The sequence below is a fragment of the Halyomorpha halys genome, unplaced genomic scaffold (assembly GCF_000696795.3).
Source record: "Halyomorpha halys isolate HHAL.00 unplaced genomic scaffold, Hhal_1.1 Scaffold2195.1, whole genome shotgun sequence".
Taxonomy (NCBI): Eukaryota; Metazoa; Arthropoda; class Insecta; order Hemiptera; family Pentatomidae; genus Halyomorpha; species Halyomorpha halys.
The window spans coordinates 43,375-65,634 of NW_027112476.1; the positions used below are offsets into that span (position 1 = coordinate 43,375).

General features: G+C 30.8%; 1 protein-coding gene across 1 annotated transcript in view; it reads left to right on the forward strand.

Annotated features, from left to right (window-relative positions):
• LOC106691255 (neuropeptide SIFamide receptor-like) overlaps positions 1-21,923 on the forward strand; it is a gene marked incomplete at its 5' end in the record, with an annotated part of 48,415 nt that extends 26,492 nt beyond the window's left edge. The window contains one exon of the mRNA XM_067050309.1: positions 20,348-21,923. Within this exon, the coding sequence (XP_066906410.1) occupies positions 20,348-21,034 (687 nt within the window). The remainder of the gene's footprint in view (positions 1-20,347) is intronic.
• Positions 21,924-22,260: the final 337 nt, after the last annotated feature.

The following is a 22,260-nucleotide window of genomic DNA, read 5'->3' on the forward strand; positions in this document are numbered from 1 at the left end:
ATATTTTATAATGATAAAGAAAACGTGTAGAATTAAAGTGTAAACAGAAGATTTTTATCTTAACACTCGAAAATAATTGTTTTTTAACACCATACTCCAAAAGAAAATTTCACCATGGTTCATGGATTTTATATTTTTCAAATACTTTTCCAGACGGCATTCGATTCTTCAGGGGGATAGAACTGCAGAGCTGAGGGCATTTTTCAATTCTGCTACTCCCAGAACAGTAGAGTCAGACCAAGAAGGGACCAGGAAATGGACAATTCTACCGACGTGAAAAATGTTTGACGGTGGGTGGAGTAGCTAAAAAAGGAAGAAATATGACGAACAGATGTTTTATTTGGAACCATTGTTTCGGACAGCTACCTCTACTCGCATATGTCTTCGCTTCGACCATACTTGTGTCCATGAGGGGTTCTTTACGTACAGATGAGACCAAAATTCATTTCTAAACTAACTTAATTTAAGATAATTTTTATTTTAAATGGATCCTTACTTTGGCTAATATTTTACTGAGACAATTAATTTAGAGCAAGTAATTGTTTTTTCCTACAGTTCTTTGAATGCGCACCGGTAAATAACTAGTGTTGATAAATGAAGAAACGCAGCTATAATGCGATAGCTATGAAAGCAGCATTAATTAAACTCTGGAGTGAAATACAGTTAATAAAAATATTAAATTTTAATAATACTATAAATATCGTATCTAAATTATTTACAATACTTACACTTAGCCTGTAGGACACTCAAGTGAACGTATATCATTTTTCTTTTGAAAATTATATAGATAAAAGATGTTATTCTAATCCAGAGAGGGGGTTTAAGCCCCCCCCCCCCAACAAACTGGACATGAGTGGACATTTTGGCTATTGCTAGGTCCCTAACATATTTATTTTACTTAAGAGTTCGTGGTCACTGCCGTTTACACCTTAGAGGGGATTGTAGGGGTGAGTAGAACTGAATATCAATGACCCCTCAGGATATGGATCATTGAAAGGATTCAGACTTATTTTTTTAAACCATAAGGCCAATGATTTAGGGTGTTATAAAAGTGATTTTAGTTGAATAGTTTCAAGTTTATAACTTAAAAATAACTATGAAAAAGTATAATGTCTTGCTCTATCTAAAGCTTTGTTAGAACCACAAATAATTGATATATGCTCGCGTAAATCTAATTTAATGCAATTTTAAGGGGTTCCTGTCGTTATGGGTTTATTTGGTAGAGTTATTTGTTACAATCAATTATAAATTTTACTGTGAACTGATTTGCCCTCACCAAAACTAGAATAAATATACGGCGAAAAACGACGCATTGAAAGTAACATACTGAAACTAGGAAAAGAAACTTTGATATCCACCCCTGCCAAATGACTATTTAAATAATGTCAATTGGTAATCAGCGGAGTATATCTTGACATCTTAGGAAAGATCCCTTTTGCGCTCGTATGATAGTTTGAGATGAATGGTATAAACCTCTCCACAACTTATACCTGAATGGTACATGTCAACACTGTTGAGAAAAAATCTTTTGAACTCAATAATTATAATTCAGTTCCGCGATTTTAGTAACTTGTAGTGAATTATAGTGGTAAAAAACATATTCACCAACAAAGTTATTCTTAATTTAATAAATATAAAACCTTACATAGGGAGGTTCTGGTAAGGTCCATTGTTAGCGATCGTTATATAACCATTATGAAGTTAATATTATTATATAATTATTAAAATAAAAATCAATTCATTATTGTTTAGGGCCGTTCGTATTCGAGCGAGTTAAAGCGCCTACTTTGACTGACTCGTGACTGCACCGGCGCTGGTTCAAATCCCAGCTGGGGAGGTCGACATTTATTTCTTTGACGGTCGCTCGAAATGAAATCCTGAAGCCCCATTATTGTTAAAATAGGATGGTAACTTGTAGATAACAACCCCCATATCATAAAATGACCAGGAAGTTGGTCATAAAAAAAATTATTTAAAATTAACCATAATATTTTAACAAAGATTAGTTCAACATATTAAAAAATCAAATCAAATAAATATTGCTAACTGAAATCGAGGGTGTAGCTTTGATGAATATGTAAAAATATATATCATCATAATAGACAAAATATGAACTACTACTAATCACAATCCCAATACACATATTTCCTGTTCTACGGTTCCTGACCTTTCACTTTCATTTTTTAACCCTCTCGAATGTTCGTCTATTGAACACTTATCAAACTTCACACGACATTTGAAGATTATTTCTCTATTTTACAATAATCTATATTAGGCCTAATTACTGATTACTGTTGTCTTCTTAATACTGTAAGTCTGTTTATGAAATGTGCCCCACTATGGCTGTTTCCATAATATCTCTGACAGAGTTGACTTGACAGCCAACACAAAGGCCCACAAAGCCGAGGTATTTGTAATGGACGCTATAACTATAACTCTAGTAAGGAATCATCTCCTTAGATTTCTTCTACACTATTTCCCTTCGCCTTTATGCCAGCCATTCCTCGCATTGACCATGTATCAAGAGACTATGGCTTCCTGCCGGACCACCGCGACTATAACATTCTCTGACAGTTCTTAAATCAGATAGACGACATGGGGTTCGTCGTACGAAAACAGAAGGGAAGCAGAATGTTCCAGATAGAGCACTTTGGAAAACTTAACTAGTTAGGAAGATCTGCCTCAGAGACGTCATGCTCTACGATTTATTGCAGTTCCCTGCTCCTCCAATACGGAGCTCCTTATTTATGCCCTACTGCAACTTTTTCTTTTATCTGTTTCTTAATCTAGGCGGGTTCCAACTCGATAAGATGCTTTGGACACTTTTTACTATTCTTTTTTTTTTTAACTATTTATAATTGAATATAAACTGGAATGATTTAAAAGATCTACAATAAGTTTTTCTTAAGATCCCTAAATTATAATGCAGAATTCGATAAATAATGGTTAAAATCTTTTAGCATGGGGCTATTGATGTCTCATGGAATTACATTAATCCGTTTATTTCCTTAGAATTATCATTTATAAATTTTAATTTAGCAATATATTTTTCTCATAAGTTTTAATTTTATTAATACAAAAATAAAACAGTAAGTCCTTGATATTCCTAGAAAAGATGAAATATCCCAAACTCAGTGCCCTGAATTTGCATTACTACCGACGTATTGCTAATTTGTAAGTTTATAAAAAATTTCAGTCCAGTTCATAGTTATTAAATTATACGATGAGCATATCTTCCATGATTAAAACAAATTCTCATAATCAGAATCTAGAATATAAGTTAAAACCTGTTATTGTTTTTCATTAAACATGAGTTTTTTAAATCTTGTCATAACTGTTTTAACAATAACACCTATGTTTATATAACAATATATCCAGGCTTCTCTGCATTATTACCAAGTACTGAACCCAAGATCCTTTATGAGTTATATTTAGTGGGACTTTTTTTTTAAACATCATGATACTCGATTATATTATAAAAAGTTATTTCCAGTATTAAGTATAATAAATTATAGATAGCTGCAATCTTGAATAATGAGCTTATTAATATAAGAGGCTAAATATAAAAGTGGGGGCGTCGATAATGCACTAAACAGGTGGCAAAGTGGTTTAATGGCTTGGAACGCTGTCCACTCAGCTGGTGGAACACAGGGCTCCCATCCTATTTTCACCCTCCGGGATGAAGATTCTATAAATATATATGTACTTTTTGCATTTTTAAAAGGTTTTATATCGATCTGTATATCAATAATCGATTACAATAATAAGCTAATTAGCATACCTTCATAAATGACTATATCTTCTTAAGTATAATAATTACTTAATACCTAAATAGCACATAACTTACCAAAACGAAAATAGTTCGACTATTAATTTGTACTTATATGGTTTCAAATTTTCAAATATAACTCATAGGTTATCCCATGCTACGTTAAAAAGCATTTCATATAACAGGAAATCGGATTTTAAGGGGATTCCATATTTCATAGGCCATATTGCATCGAAACGCAATTCGACTCACCTTCATTTTGCATATCTATATTTAAATTTATATACTGTATTTTATTTTGATTTACAATATATTTTAATACAAAAGCTTGCATTCATATATAATCTTTTTTTCTTTGATTGAATAAAATAAATTGTATCTATTTAAGTCTCAAACCGTTTTTATTAATATTATAAATGACCAACGTTTCGGCCAACCAACCATCCTCAAGGACATTCTATTATAAACTGATTATTAAAAATCTCAAACAACATTATTACTAATACATTAGCATATTTAAAATCTGAATCCACACCTCATATTCAGTCATCAACAATGTTTTTTTTTTATTATAAAGTGAGTGATAATAATGTAAGATCATTTGTTAACAGATAATTAAAAGTTTTTAAATTACATTAAAAAGTGACAAAATATAGAATAAAAAAAAAGATAAGGCTTGTTTAATATTAAATTAATTTGAATTTCTATTGATTTATTGTTTCATAGGTTGCTTTAACTAAAATTATTAGACCTGGAAAGAATAGCCTGCAAAAAAATTTAATAGTTGGATATGAGAAATTACAGTTAAGGTATGCTAATTTATTAGTAATAATGTTTAAAATTGTTGAGTGTAAAGGATGGCCTTTTTTTTGTGTTATGATCTCCTCTTATGACATGTCGTACATCGACCAATCTACTCGCTATAATTGTCTTCTTAAAAAGTCAGATAAGTAATGCTACTACAGAGGGCGGGAGTGCCGTTTTTCAATTTCAGGGGCTTTTTAAATATTGCTCGATTTAACTATCTTAAAGTTTTCTCTTCCCGTTTTAAGCTAATATTTCAGAAGTGATATAGGACTGTTGCTCCCCGGGGGTCTTGGGAGGGTGGGTCCGGCATGGAAGGATTGCCTTTTTTTTTTTTTTTTAAAGAATTGCCTTTGTTAATGATTGCCTTTGATAATAATGGATTTTATTTTATAGAGTGTCCTTGTGGATGGGCCAGGTTGGCCGAAACGTTGAATACTTAAAATATTAATAAAGATTGTTTGAGGCTAACATAGAAACAATTTATTTTATTTAAACCATAAAACCAGTCACGAAGAAGTGATAAAATTGTATTAAAAATATGATTTTTATTCTTTTACATCCCTAAGACTGCTAGGGTCACTAGCAACGACTGTTTTTCTAAAATTATTAACGGATTAATTTTGTCATCTCCTATTATCAAGTGTTTTATCGATTCCAGAATTGTGTTTTTATGGAACGGAATGGGGTTTTCGATTTTAATATTGTTTCTTTCGTTCTTGTATTTTTCTTTATCTTACTTTTAATCTTCTTCGTCCTTTCATTTAAAAACATAAATTTTGACAAATAAATCTCAAAACCTTTTGCTTCAATATTTACTTCTTCATCGACTCGTTAGTTATCATTTTTGCCAATATTTGAAGCGACCCACAAAAATATTGTTTTTTGTTAATTTCATCATGAGTTAGTTCATGGTCTGAAGGTAGTGGTCCATCCATTTTGAGGAACCAATGACGACAAGAAGTTGTTACAGTTACTGATTTTTCAACTGTGTTGTGTGAAATCAGAAAAATGAAATTAAGGTATTCAACCTCCATTTTAATACTATATTTTACTATATACTATCATTGAGAATAATTTCGTAATTCGGAAATAAATTAATAATAAGTTTGTTAATGATAATGAAAGATATAACAGTTATAAATAGGAAATTTATTTCAATCCAAGATTGAATGCCAGGCAACCCTGAACTTTCTATTAAATGAATAAATCAGGTTTATTAAATACAATAAAGTAATTAAACGAGTAAACGGTACCGACTAAAAAAAATAATATTAAATAAAATATTTAAATTTTCTAGCAAATAGAAAAAATGTATTATTCTGACAATTTCTTGTGAAAATTCATTTTTAAAAAACTGCAATTTTTTTTTTTTTTATAAAGAAACAAAATCACCATAATTCGACTTAATTAAGAAACCTTTTGGAACATTAATTTTAAAACTCTTAGAATGTAGTTTAAAAAAATATTTCTATTTTTTTTAATCATATTATCAATAAAACCTTCTATATCGTTAAAATACTTCTATTATAAATATTTGGATTTAACTATGGAATTAGTTGGTTTTAATCTAAAAAGTTAGCACATAATCACTATAGTTTCTTCTTCGTTTGGTTCTCATTTCACTTAAATCTGAATCCACTGTGTATAACTAGGCAGTAGTTTGGAGGAAGTAACACTGCTTTATAGTGGCTTTGAAAAGAGGTAAACGTGACAAAAAAAAATTTTTATTTTGTATGTGGAGTATTCCATGGATCACTGGTTTCCAAAGTTGGTACCACAAGTGCCTTGGTCATAAGCTAATGCCACTTTTGGAAAAAAATAAAGAAATAAAATAAATAAAAGTTTTTACTTACTCTTTATAGACAAGTAAAGTGCTTTTACTAATCAATAAATAATTTTCGTTCAAATAAATGAGTTTTTTATTCCCCTGTTTTAATTAAAGACCATATATATTCAAACTTGTCGGGCATTATTTATTGAATCGATGCTACGGTGGGTTTAAATATGTTACTCAACTAAGTTACAATAAAATTTTAAATATCAATGTAGTTATTCATGACTCGGAAAAACAGATAGTGGCAATGAATATATATATTTTCATTATACATATTTATTTCCTCTGTAAAGGTACAATTGGAATATACAATTTAGAATGAATTGACACTTTTTTTCTTCATTTTAATTTAATTAATGGTAATAAACACTATTTTATGCAATTCCATTTGTGAATTTCATTACAAAATTATGCACCAATTTCTCTCCTGTCGATATTATATTCGCGTTAGATAACAAAATAATTCAAAACTAATTTACAATTATGTCTCAACATTTCGATTAAGAATTATAGCCGTTTCGATTTATACAAAAGATGAAAGCAGTGATCAATCTATAAATCTTAGTTAGATAATTTTTTTAACGGTTGTGGGCACTAAGTATATTCGTTTTCAAAATGACATGGCGCCGGCGGCACGACTCAGACATGACCAACACCTAAGACATTTTATAGAAGATGGGACGATCCCATTAGAAAGAGGATACCTTAGAAGATGTACTAAATGATGGATGACAGCTATTAATTGAATAGAAAGGATGTGATGTTAATGCCAGCCAATGATTGATATGTGCCGTTAGCTTCTTCTCGAGGGTCAGTTTATGCCCCATCTATAGCCAGCAGTCACTATAAATAATGACACTCCTTGATAGCTTATATCAGAGGCATCCACCTTTAAAATGTTCTCCGCGTTTGTCATCATCTCTTTTTATATCTTCAACTTTATGTTTTGCTCTTTACTTTTCCGGTTTTATGTCTGTTTTTATACCGTCCTCGGGTCTCGTCTGAATAAAGAAGGGTAGAGAGGACAAGAGGCGTAGTATTTCCGAAATACCGAACCCCAAAAATGACAAATAATTAATCCGATGGAAAAAATTACTTAAGAAAATATTACAGTATTATTTTTATTTTAGTTATATCTTTATACATTGTCATATGTCAAAAGAAAACTAATCGAATAACCAGGCTGAATTTAAGATTCCAGATTACAACTACTTCAAGTTTCATCCAGTTGATAAAAATGTAATGTAAGGAGGTTTTTGAATTAAAAGCACGAATCGTTGGTTGAGCTAAAACAATTATCCTTTGAACGGCTGAATATGCAGGAGAAAATAGTGAAGAGTAAATTCCGGAATGCACTGTAGATTTTGAGAAATTTTGCGAACTGCAGTTTTACACTTTTCAGTACATCGTTATGCTATAATTAGTAGATTATATATTAGCACTTTCCGCGAAAAAATAATGTTCAATTAAATACAAAATATTAAAAATCGAAAAACAGTCATATAGATAACAAAAAGCAAAAAATGGTGTTTCCAGGGTAACCGTATTAACTGTACGACGCACGGTGGTGCCAGAGCGGAAAAAAATCGAATTTCGAAAGCGCTGATTTTGATTATCTAGTTAGTGATTTTCACACTATATAAGCTACAGGATCTAGGAACAGCATGATTTTTCCCTGTTTCAAGCGTACCCCCATTAATTTCGGCCCACTCTCAGAATAATGGAAGTTTGACTAAATCATGCACAACCCTAAATGAGTGATATATAATTGTAAAAGAGGAAGGGAAAATTATCCAATTTTTTACCAGCTCTACGACGGTCAACTAAGCCACACATGAGTCAAACTAGGCAAAAAAAATTAGAGCGCTTTAAGTTACGAATGTTAAATAAGCATTGAGAACAGCAATGGTTACAAAAAAAGTTCCGGCTTCCTCCAAGATGTGGATGGTCACTTTTCAAACTATAAGTGTTAAAGTAAAGATTGGAACAAAAATCATCTGTCTTTATCTGCCTGTCCGATCGTAACACCGCAAAGAAAGTAAATGAACGACTTGGCAAAAATCTAGCAAAAACCACTTAATGTAAATGCTCTCGAATTTGGTATCTCTCCATTACACACCAGAATTAAGTGTACATTGCCTATAACAAAAAATTTAAAAAAGGATGCAATGATCGACCCAGGAAAATTCCGGCTTTTCTCAAAAGAAACAGCAGAGATGGCCATTGAAAAGTATTCATAATACTACATGTCATCCAGGGTGCATAAGGTTTTGTTGCATGGTGCAGAAATAGTGCAGAAGTCGATTCTTCCATTCGGAATATTGTCGAAAGAGGCATAAGAAAGTAGAAATAAGGATTACAAGACTTTTAGGATCAGAAACTCGCGGAAAATGTCTCGTATATCTACCTACGAAGATGTGTTCCACAAGCTACTGGAGACTTCGGAACCTTTTATCATGAACAAGAGATCCGAAACAAAGAAAAAACACCTAGAAATCAGAGATGCAGCTAAGGAACTGTTAATCTAATTTCCTTAAATCAGAAATCGTAAGTGTCTTTTGCAATTTCAACAACCTTTGACTTTGAATCCCTAGTTTTATTATTTACAAAATTCTCCAGTCTTTTAAGCTCCCTTGAATTTTTTATTATAAGCATTATTTAATTTAAATATAAACTCAAAATACTCGTTGCAACTTGTTTTGATGAGTACAACCTATTCCGAAATTTTTAACTTGCCAATAGGCTTTCATTTCCTCATTAGTTCTTCCATTTTCTTCAAAATTTCAATAATAACACTGGAATTGATATGTTTTCTTGTTCTGAGTCGAATGAGACCGGCCCCAAATTTCCAGTGTGCGTCGTAGTGTTTTCAAATGGTGAAATACCAGAAATAATACTTTTTTTCTGTTCTCTTGACTGAATAAGCCGATATTCACCTTTAGCTAGAAATCTAAGTTATTTTTAGCCATATTAACAGGCGCTGAAAAAATAAAAAAAGTATGTCCGTACGTAATATAGAAATATTAAAAAACATGTACATAGTTGTCTGAATTTGCCTAACCTACAACTTTAGTTTTTAAGAAATTGTAATTTTATCTTCATTTTTTTTAACTGTTTCCATCTTGTAGAGGGTAAAAATCGAGATCAGTAGAACGAAAAATAATTTTCCAGTTTATCAGTTAGTATTCCTAATTGTTGGTTGTTACAGAAATTTGTAGGAAAATTTGACAAACTATCTAAGCTATTCTTATATTTAAAACAATTCTCAGGCCAGTGCTAATGTATGGCTGTGAAGTCTGGGGAGCGGCATCCTTTATGAAAAAGATAAAAATATATATTCTTTTCAAAATAAAGTCGTAAGAATTGTAGTGGATAATGCTGGGTTTGTAAGAAACAGCTAATTGCACCGGGAATTACAAATAGAGACAATCCAGGATTACAATAAAAAAAAAAAAAAAAAAAAAGGTTCATGAAATTCCACTTCCAGTTACCTACAGTTAAAGGAGCAGTGACCTGGGACAACCTGGGATTCCCAACCATAACCAGAAGACTGAAGCCCAGACTGCTGCAGGACATCCTTTTATAAATTCTACATTTATCTTTCTTTTTTTTCTATTAGAAGTCAATTATTTATTTTAAATCCATAAATGTTATTGTTTTTGTTATTAACTTTACTTTTATCTTTTATTGTGAATTATTATTTAAATCTATTTATTTTATTTTAATTTTTTTGTTTTATTTATAACATCGTATATAGTTAGGGGCGTCTTTGGTAGGAGACTATACCTCCACTCCCCCTATAATCAATAGTTAAAAAAATGTACCTCTTACTGTACCCATGTAAGGACCACCAGACCGATTAAATATTTGTCAGAATTTGAGGAACCTACATCTTTAGTTTTCACCGTATAGTAATATAACCGGTTTTTTAATGTTTTATTTTGATTTATTTTACTTTTTCATTTCATTGAATTTAAATTCTTCGTTAACCTCAGCACTACAAAAACAAATCAAGCAGTTGCGTAAGCGTAACAACCTCAAATCATCAAGAAAAGGAAGATCTGACTAACAATTTATTGATTTCTTCAGGCCCTTTTATTTTATAAAAATGAAAATTGGAACCAATGTAATGGGGAGCTTGAAGAAGAAGTACATCTCTTCTCATTTTGATACCAGCAATATATGAAGTCCTCAGAATTCTAGAACGAGTATTAAAAAGTAGCTGAAATAATTTCAAATCTAAATTCAGCATACTTTTTAAGGGAATCATTAGTAAAAAAAAAAAAAAAAATTAACAGCATATTTTTGTTATACACTTAACTAAAACTGTGAGTCTCCTAATACTATTTTTTCTGAACATTCTATAGATACAAAATGAACATGTTCAAATACAGAGATCACTAATAACTCATAGTCAACAATGGATGTATTTTCAAAAATCTCAGCTTCCCTGATGAAAAAGCATTTATCAACGTGATAAAGGCGACAGTCACAATCTATTGATTAGGAGAGGAATGAAATATCACCAATTCATCATTGAACTAAAAACAGCTTTGAAACTGGACCGGTTCCCCGAAGAGCTTGGCAGGCACACTTTGCAGGTGGTGAAAATTTCAGGAATCGTAGCATAAATTTTCTCAGTCCATTCGTTACGCTTATAATGCAACCGCTGTTTATTTCCCTCCAAAGATCCTTATGCCGCTACTCCTTTGGGACTAAGTGTAAAATTTAAGTATGCTTCGTCCCTAAATATATTAAAGGTATATCAATCCAATACCATTTTCACAAGCAGTATAGTAAATTCTGTAATTTACTGCAGTATTACCTTTATCAAGAGAAGTTAAATATGTTATGATTGAGTGAAAAAAAATATCGTAATCAATATATAAGTATTTTACAGTCCAAATTTGAGTTAAAATTTTTAAAATAAATAAAATATTCATTTAAATTCAAATCCTTGACACCCGGTCCATCCGAAAATAGAATTGATAATCTGATTTATTGATAAAATTGTAAAAAATGGATAAAATAAATCAAGGAAAGAAAGTTAAAACTAATCGATCTGATTTAAAAAAAGATAAGCTACGAATATTTTACTTATTTGTTCGTACCTATTGAACTTACTAGAAGTCCAGTAAAATCTAAACGTGCAAAATACTTTTTTGGGCGTAACCATGAATATAATAAATCTTTAGGTTTAATTTACAGAAAACATCATACATAAAAAGATAATTTAAAATGTTAATTTTTTAAAAATTTATTTATTGATATTAATAATTATATTTACATAAAAATACAACAGGTAAATTTGATGTAAAATTAAAATGAAGCGAAAAAGAGGTATGTAGAGAAACTACCCATTGGTAGCACTCTAATCATGTTTCTACACTAGTAGGTCTCGAGGCCATCTTCTAAAAGAATAGAGGTTAGAAACTAGAGGGTTTGATGGTTAGGAAATTTATAATAGGAGTTTAAAATAAGATGAAATACAGAATGTTGGCTAAAAAATGGAAAAGCTTATATTGCATTGATTTGAGTGCTAAATGTCATTTTAACGTCAAATAGTTTCTGAAATACAGATTTAAAAAAAAAAAAAATTTATATAACTAAAAAATCAATATTTTAAAAAATGTTTTGGCAAATATCTCAGAAACAATTAGACATGCAGATGTCTACTAGCACTCAAGCAATCGCAGATGGATAAATGCATCATTAAATAATTTTTTATAACTATATTTCCCATTATTAGAATAAAAAAGTTTTTTTTCAACAATTGGACGTAAAGAGTCCCGTTAAGGGTCAAAGTTTAACGATTTTATACTGATTTAATAACGGTTTTTAAATTTGTTTTTTAGCTTGAATTATTCAGCCACTATTGAGTTATTTTTTAATTCTTGTCACAATTTCTTCCAGCATTTTCTTTAAATTAATACCATACGAGATTTTTTCCACTCAAAACGTGACAGGTGGGTCTTTAAGATTCAGTGATTTGTTCTATCTGTCTGCTTTTTATATCATATCACAAGTTCAAAAGACATACATTTATTTATTTACATATAAAAAATTTTTATGTAACATAAAAAAATAATTAGTTCTGAACACCAAAATGTAAGACAAATAAATAGCTCTAAAGGTCGCTCAGACCTTGTCAGCCGGTTGTGTTGTGGGTTAAGATAAAAAAAATCAAGATGGCGGACAAAGAAATCACATTTAGAACAGGAAGATTTGTCCAGGTTTTTAGTACGTCGAAATGATACCAACGTCTAACTAAAAAAAATCAAACCTCATCTCTGAGAGAATTAGTTTCATCTATCGTCTACTTTTTGCATACATCGTTTATACAAATAAGATCAGGATTAGTTCCTTTCGAAAAATTGTAGAAAGCAGCCCAGTAGTATACTGCATCTTCTATTTTGATGTATATTTATTTTATTTCTGAATCAAGCTAAGGCTGTACCGCCACATCTCTGACCAATAAAATCCAAGTAAAATAATACAAATTTCATGTGAATCGGGACGTACTTTAGCATAGTAATTAGTAAACAAGGGAAGCTCATTTCCCGAGCAAATATGTAATCCTTAATGCTTTAATTGACAGCTCTTATGTTTAATATGCCAAACACCTTGTGAAGCTCGAATGCTGTCATGTGAAGAAAATTTTAATCGTGAAGAAATGATTAGCCGATCCGCCTAGCGGGTCTGATGGAGTATTGTCTCGTTAGGTGTCAATAAGCTAATCGACCGAGAGGAAGATGGAGATTAATCAACTCGACAAGGCATCCTCTAATCTGCCTGTAGGTGGCGCTCCCATTTGTAAGGACCAATCAACTGCAGCGCCAGATTAACTCTTTCACTTAGCAGGGCACCGTGGTAGTTTTCATATGTGATCACGTTCACAGTAAGATGTCTGTTAACTCACTGGTACTTTAAATGAAAAAGCTTTCAAAATTATTCAGATTGTAAATTTAAAAAAATTAGGTAGATTTTTTTTTCTTTTCCCTTGATCACAAATTATTATCGTCCAGTTTATACGCAATCTCCTATGACTGAGTCTTGAGATATACAATCCAAATTCATTTCAAAATTGATGGAGTTATTTATTCTTTCCTTGCTTTCCTGTCTTTAGTTTTTCTCCACCTTGCCACAAGGAGTTGTTATCTTATAGGATACCTTCCTATTCTAGGTACAGTGAAGACCTGATATCAGCACCGTAGAGTGCGACCAACTGAGAATTCATATGAAAAAGCCATGTTATTGATAATGAAATATCTTCTTCTCATTCGGATTAATTTTTTATAGTGAACAAAAAAACTTCTAAACCACTTTCAGACTGAAAACATCACATTTTTCCCTACTCAATTACAAATTTAAAACCTTACACGATGGAGCTGTAATGAAGTATTGTCTCCTAAGATGTTATAGATCGTAACTCAGAAAACAATAACACGATTTAATCCTCTTGAAATTGGGGGGGGGGGGGGCTATCAGCGAACAGACTCTCATCTAAACGATAGCAGTATAATTTCTATTGAATTCGAGAATTCTTCTTTCAAGAATGAAGTATTACTAATATTATTATTTTGTAAATGATATAAAGTATTATTCTAAGTTACAAGGTACAACAGCTAACCTGACAACATGTTATTTAGACTGAGTTTATCAATTTCTTCTTTAATCATGATGTTATCCGTATCTGACATCAGGGATTGCGGAACATATTAATTAATGCCTTACTTTTTTCGGATAGTTTTGTGTAGGAAAAAAAAAATGAGAGCTGAGAGAATGAACGAACTAAATTATCTCCTAACTATGAAGGAATTGAAGATTTGTTAGTTATATATGTAATTTGATTTCATCATAAAGAACATTTCCACTTAAAGAATTAAAAAATAAATCAAGTAAATATGTGGAAACTACAAACAAATAATTATCTTAATGAATCCTAAAAAAAAGTTGCTAAGCACTCACACTGTTGATTTCCCCTGAATATATGGACAGGTAAAAATGCATAAATCAGAATCCCTTACGACCTATAGTTAATAATATAAAAAGACTAACCGAGAAATAAGCAAGCTTTTCCAAACCTTTTCAGATGGTTTAAATAATGCAAATGACTACGATAAAAATTCGGTGGAAGTAAAAGAAAAACATAAGTAATTGCTTATAGGGAAAGACGAGGTCCTTGTTAGTTTTGACGTTAAGTCTCATTTCACTCGTTTTCTCTTGACTTATAAATGAAGAACGGGAAAACATCATAAATCACACATGTAAAAAATAAACATAACACATGATAATAGGGTATTTCGGCATTTTAATGGATTACTGATGGATGGAGTTCTTAGCATAGTTTTGATTGCGATATTAATTAATAAACTACGTAGATGAATATACAATAAAATAAATTCAAAATACGTAGATGATTTTTTATTGAAACCAAATTGATAAGGTTCTAGAAACATGCAATAGTCCCCATAGTAATATTTAATTTACCTCCAAAATGGGGCAAAACAATTACACTAGGTTTTTAGATATTTTAATTATTAAGTGTGATAATCAATTAAAATTCAGATGGATTAGGAATGAAGAGTGCAGTGGAAGAATTTTAAACTACTTGTCATACCATCCATTCAATGATAAAAGCCGTAAAAATAACAGATAAGGATTATTTAAAGAATGTTAAAGCACAAGTGTTTCAAAATCATAAAAAGGGGAAAAAGCAATCAGGAAATACATGGAGGAGGAATAGTAGGAGTAGATAGGAGAGGAGGTGAAGTTAATACTAAGTGAACTAATATTTTACAAGATACATTTTTGGTATTCAGGGTTCTATGTAAGCTCTCGATGAAGCCGATACCAAAGAAAATCTTGACACAGATTATAAATTTTTTTAATTAGATAAAAATATTTGTACGTCATAAAGCCAAAGTGAAATACTGGTTTTGCTAAGCCTATGAGTCTAAAGGGTCCAGGACATTGTGACATATTTCCTGCGCACGTTTGACAGCGTGACATTCTATCAATGACACCTTGCCGGGGAAATACGAGAACTCCTTCCATTGTTTCGGGTGAACGCATTCCAGAAGATGAATTTATGTTTCCTTTATCAATAGCTCTACACCCAGTTTTATTTGTACTACAATTTAGTGTCTCTTCATAAACAATGGTCGTAATCTCTTTTTCTTCTAAATTTCACTAAATTTTTATTCCATCTGTGTGTCGATAGAGGCACATACATTTGTCCATGAGTAAATATTTTTCCATCGATGTTAAAAATAAACCAACTTTTTCATCACTCTGCCCTTGTGATTTATTTATAGTCATATCAAATGCCAGTCATGCAGAGAATTCCAGTAAGAGTGGCAAATCCAAGTCCCTTTGAGTGCCCTTTTTATTTGTACTTTTTTCGAGAAAAAAAAAATCCGGTTAAACTCAATTTTTTCAGTCTAGTTTTATTATTCCACATTATATGTAAAATAAACACGGTGACCATAAGTAAACTAAAATATTACATGGCGATCACTCAACACTTTTTTATATAATAGAGAGATAATTTTTTATTTATTTTTTAGCTTGAAATAAACAACTTGAAATATGTTTCTAAATTACATTATTGTTTATAAATTATGTTTGTTTACATTAGCAATCTATTCAACATTAACAATTGGAGGGAAATCTCATGAAAACACCATTAATTTGGAAACGTTTTCATTCATCTACCGTCTTCGGATTATTATTATAATTCTATTATACAGTGTAACAATAATTATAAAATAATTGTTCCAGTCATTAACCATGATTAATGCTCTATGTAATTTTCTTCTCATTTAAATGGGATTCTCCTGATAACATAAAATACAGAGAAGAATGGCGGATAATGGTAAAGTTATAAAATAAAGAGAATGAGATGGGATCGGGGTTTGATGACGGGGTGGGGACACAGATAAACTGCGGTGTTAATCGAGTTTGAGACCTTAACGAGTCTTGGGGTAGCTAGTCTTAAAAGGTCATAGGGTAGTCTTTGCTTCAACTGCTACTTCAATTAGCCAATGCTTTTCTTCCTTCAATTCTCTTCATTTCGTTTCCCTTTTAGCGAGAAGTTTTATCATTAGTTTAAATTTTCAAGAAAAGCATCACAGACCGATGTTCTAGCAAAAGAGTAATGACGATAGTAAAAATTCAGTGATAAAGCTGGCGGATAATTTATAATAAAAAAAAGTATTTCCATTGAGTTGACAAATTCAAAACTCTTTGAGTGTCAAACAGATTTTTTTTTTTTTACAGGAAATGAAAAAAAAATTGTAGTAGCAATTTTTTGAGCTAATAGCTTCAAATTTGATACTTTAGTGCAAATGTTGCATTTAAGTTTCAAAGTACACAGAATACTTGAGAGGCATTTATAAGAGGCTGGTAAAACTGAAAAGAACAGGGAAGGAAAGAGGCTTAGTTTTACCAAATTTTCAAAGTGTACCGATTACAGACAGCTGACGACGATACGAGTTTTTGTACAGATTGAATCCAATGGATATATAACAAGTTATGCAGCTGTCGGAAAGATAGATTTACAATTTTGCTGCACTATAGGATTTTCAAAGCTCTATTTTAAATGTTGAGAATTTTTTTTCTATCAATGTATCTAGGCCATTCTCAGAAAAAAAACAACTGTCAAATCAGAGATATTTTTTTTAACAACCGAATTTTCAAATTATGCGATAAAAAAATGACAATAATCTTTGGTTTATTCTGAATAGAATAAAACCACCGGCAGATCATCATGACTAATATTTATTAAATTAACAAATTTATATTTCTTCGAAAATCACACACAAAAAAAATAAATCCAATGACATCAACATGACCTTACCAATATGAAAGGAGCTTTGAAGTTATTTGAGACGGTATAAATTACACAAAATGGCACGTGGCAGGTTAATGTAAGCAAATTATAATAGGGGATATAAGATAAAATACTTGAAGGATTTTTCCTGATTTGAAACTAATGTTTTCTCCGTTACAAAGGCATAAAATCTAAAATATATTGATGTGGATTGGAAGAGCAGACATTTAAATTTAAAACAGCTGGATTTGGATGGAATACTACGGAGTTATCAATGGTTACATGAAAGCCGTTGATTAGTGGAAAAATAATTGCCCTACTACTTTAGTGGAAGAAACTTTCAGTTTGTGTATGTAATTTCCTTATCATAAAACTATTGGTATAAAATAACCTTTAACTCGAAAAAGAGTAAAGAAGAAAACCATTTATTTACAAAATTGGTAAAATTATTTTTTTTCTAGATTCCTGGGGCGAAAAAGCAAGAACTTTAATATTTGATAAAATTTTTAAAACATATCTAATATTTTTCAACACAGTATCACAAAAAAGTTGCAATTAAATTGGTTATCCCATGTTCGTAGTCTCTACAAATGAGTAAGTATATATGATAAATGAGAAAATATTATTTGACATGGGTGTGTTGCAAATGGATATTAATCATGAGATTTTTTCTAGTAGAATGGTCATTTTTTCATTTTAAAAATGAAGACTTCGCTTCGCTACGAATATGAACAGTCGATATATATATATATTTGAAAGATTATTGTTAAAAAATTATTGTGGAAAAAGATCTGACTTAGGTTAAATCTTTATTGAAAATGTTGATTAGTAACTAATATTTGACTGGGAAAATTAAAAAAAAAAGAAAACGTAACTGTTAAATTTTAATTTGTTAAAAAACTTTAGTTTTCCACAGTAGAAGTGGATTTATAAACTTTTGATAGAAAACTTCTCATATTTATTTATATATATAACACTAACAAATAAATAAAATAAGAACCTATTGATTGAAAAAAAAAAAAACCTAAAAAATTACTAAATACGACCAGTGAGGATATTGCAACAAATGAAAACACTAGCTACCTAACAGTGCATTTTTTCCACGACGTCAATGCTAGAACTGAAGTATCCAAATCAAAATCAGAAAACAGGCAATGAAAAGACTAGGAAAAATAACGTTTCGTTTAGTTTCTCCCATCAACTATACTACCGAAAAACCGCCTGATAAGAATAATAGTTTAAACATTTATCATAGGTAATGTTAATTATTTTTTCAATGTTTTAAAGCTAAAGAATATGACAAATTAAAAATTAATAGGATACTTTCTCATTCAAGATAATAATTGAAAGACAGGCTCCAAAAAGTGTCCTTTGAACAGTAACAAAAATTAAAATTTGAGCCATTGCAACAATTTGTTTCTAACAAAAACGTTAAACAGTAAATGAAAAGGGATAAAACAAATCATATGCACTAACAAATTTTTTTTAGGACTAAGTTTTGAGAAAATGCCTTAAAAACTGTTGGATACCCGATTTGCATTTCTTTCTTTTTATTTAAAGAACAGCCCATTTACGCGAGTGCACGGAAGTTGATCCGAACAAAAAATGATGCTACAATCTGGATTTTTGATTAGTTGGATTGAAAGAATTTAGCAATTGGACAAATCATTTGATAGGCATTAATAATAATCATCACCATAGTTGTGATCTAAGTTTTATTAATTTCATGCACGAAAAAAATATATGACGGCGTTATTGTTAAGTATAACAATCTAATTATTTTACAACAATGTGTAAACAATTAATCAACGAATCTATATTTAATTACTGGAAGAATATTACTAAATATAAATTCGAAGTAGTTATGAAACCAAAACTTTGTAGATCCCAATTTAAACAGTTATCCTTTGGACTTAGTTAAGTAAAGCCCTATTCCTGATCTTAGCTTCGAGGTGTTGCTTTTTTAAGGACTCTTTCCTTTACCTCAGCCGTCCCTTTTAGGGCAACTGATGCAATTTTTATTTCCTTTGCTCCTTCTTCCTTTTAAACTTTTCAGAGTTTTATCCGCCGAGTGGAGAACATGGTTTAACTCGTTTCTAGGATTTGTCCTCTTTCTCTACTATTCTGTCTTGTTTTTTTTCCTCTTAGGTTTCTTTATAGTGCGATTTTAAAGCCGTCCCGTATAAAATATTTATATTTAGAAGTAAAATGCATATATAATACATCGAACCCTCTGTTGTCATAAAGCTATGAGATTAAATAATGGGAATAATAACCACCATACAAATTCATAACATACCTTGCTCATAAAAATCTAAAGGTTGATTTGCTAAGGTAATTCTATTTCATAATTATAATAATAAAATATACATCCTCATGTATAATAAAGCAATATTAGGCGTTATTCAAATAAATCTTTATTGAATTATTATTCAAATTTTATTATTGAAATATTATTCATTATTTCTGTAATTATGAACACATTACTTTATAAATTATTTCGTATTCAAAGTAATCCGAGTCAAAATAACTCTATGTGCTAATTCATATACATTTATATTATTTCGAACAAATTAGTACATCTGAAATATTATATCAAAAAATATTGTGACATCAAATTACACATCAAAGTTTCGGGGCTTCGTACTTATTTTACAAAACTAAACTCGGAATTCATTATTATTACCCATAATAATGTCCTCATAAAATAAAAACAATTATTAGGAGTAGTTCACTTCATATAAAAATCTTATTTATCAGTCCAATGACAAAGTGGTATACCTATATTAAAATTTTTAAGAGAATTGTGTTTGAGTTATGGTTGCAGACATTAGATCGCACCCAATTTTAATAGTGCTCAATTGATCAGTTAGCAATTTTAATTAGTTACATAACATATTCAGTTAGGTCTTTTTGGCATTACAAAGAGGATTGAAAAGTACATAAAAAATGTAAGCTAATAAAAATTTATGCATAGCTAATAAAAACCCAAGATAACAAAATTCTCACTTATACCACTTTGGCTTTGCACCATTTGCAATGATTTGTTGGTAACAAAGTACATTTCACTTTATAACTATTGTTTTTGTTTTTTCTGTTTCAGACATGTACTGAAGAATGGCCAGATCGATACAGTGAAAGTGTTTACTTCATAGTTGCTCACCTTTTCATGTGCTATATCCTCCCACTGATTCTAATATCCATATGCTATATAATGATATGGAAGCGTGTTGTCACTCGAACCTTGCCAGGAGAAACACATGCTCATGGAGAGCAACTAATACAAAAGTCAAAGATGAAGGTTATCAAGATGTTGCTTGTAGTGATAGTCCTATTCGCTTGTTCTTGGCTTCCACTATATATCATCTGCAGCAGAGTAAAACTGGGAGGTGAAATCGGCTCCATGGAATTGGCGATAATTGAGTTCTTCTTGCCCATAGCACAATGGCTGGGAACTTCAAATTCTTGCATCAATCCCATCTTGTACGCATTCTTCAACAAGAAGTTTAGAGCCGGGTTCAAGGCCATTGTATCCTCTCGATCCTGTTGCTCGACACTTCGATATGATTACAGAACTCAGTTCACTATCAGCTCTCGAGACATTGGTAATGGCACCCAAAAGGTGCCAACTAAAAGGATGACAATATCTGCTGGAGTCCCAGTCAAACCAAAGAGGCCAGACCCCAACTTGAGGACAATGTCTCTTAGAACACCGTTGCCATCAAATAACAACTTCCAAGATTTCCGCACTTACTGTCATGATCTCAACTGTAATGGAACATTTGTTTAAGTTAATTTGGCGCAGTGAACATTATAGTTTAGTTACTTTGGTATTAGCAACTCGGCCCTTATTTCTTGGAAAAGAAGGGATCCACCAGTTCGGAGCAACGGGTTTTAAAAAAAAAATATATGTCGAGCAGAGGTTATGTACATATAGCTTTAAAGAAATAGCTTAACTGTATCGTTACAATAGTTTACAGCCTACTTAGTTGTTAGTCGTTAGGCGAGATGTTTTGTGACAATAACTTTTGAACAATTTGGTTGTGATGGAAGGTCCTTGGTCATTCATGGTAGACAATTGTTTGAGGTAAGGAATGTTATTGATGTCTTTCACCATATCTGTATTGTCTCTACTTTAAATGTAATATAAGATTTAAAAGCATGTTATCTTCCTTCATAAGAATTGGAGTGGAGCTGGTTATGAAAAACATACACTTTAAATTAATATTCTTTAAAAAGGCTCAGTTTTATACATTAATGTTTAGTAAAAAGATAAATACAAAAAAAATATACACAATTAAAATTATGAAATCAATGTTTTCTAACAGATAACAAATACTGATTAGCCCTAGAATGGTAGCGGGAGTCAAATTTAATCAATTCACTCAAATGACTTGAACTAATATTAAAGGAGTACTATATCTCTATTCCCCAGCTATGCCCCACCCAAGCAATTATTTCAATACCGGCCCAGTCACCAGCTCAGTACCATAAGGGAGCTTCCTCATTATTAGTTTTTATTTTATACAAAATGAATTTCTAAGCTTTAGTAATCATTTTGAGTTATTTTTTTTAACGATAACTGTCTTAATAAACTGTCTGTATAGTAATAAAACTTATTTTTCACTTTCTCATATCTCATCATACCATACAGACACTCATTTGTATTTTATTATTACTTTTAAATATTTAAAACATACAATGGTGAAAATAACAGTAGGTACTTCAAATAATTTGCTCAAATAAAAAAAAAAACTTAGTAAATATTCTGTACTTAAAAAAAAAAATTGTTTTGTACCACAATGTTTGATTTTGATTTTATTTAATATAAACGTTTGAAATATTGCTCATAAATTATGATGAGCATATTTTTTGCACCACTAAATCAAATAGATTCCGCACTAAAAATAACTGCTGAAAAGAAGGGCACTACTGTTCCAGGGTTAAAGAAACAAATATAAAATTATGTCTTATATGCAAACTAATACAAATTTAGCATAACTAGCTCCTTCTGTT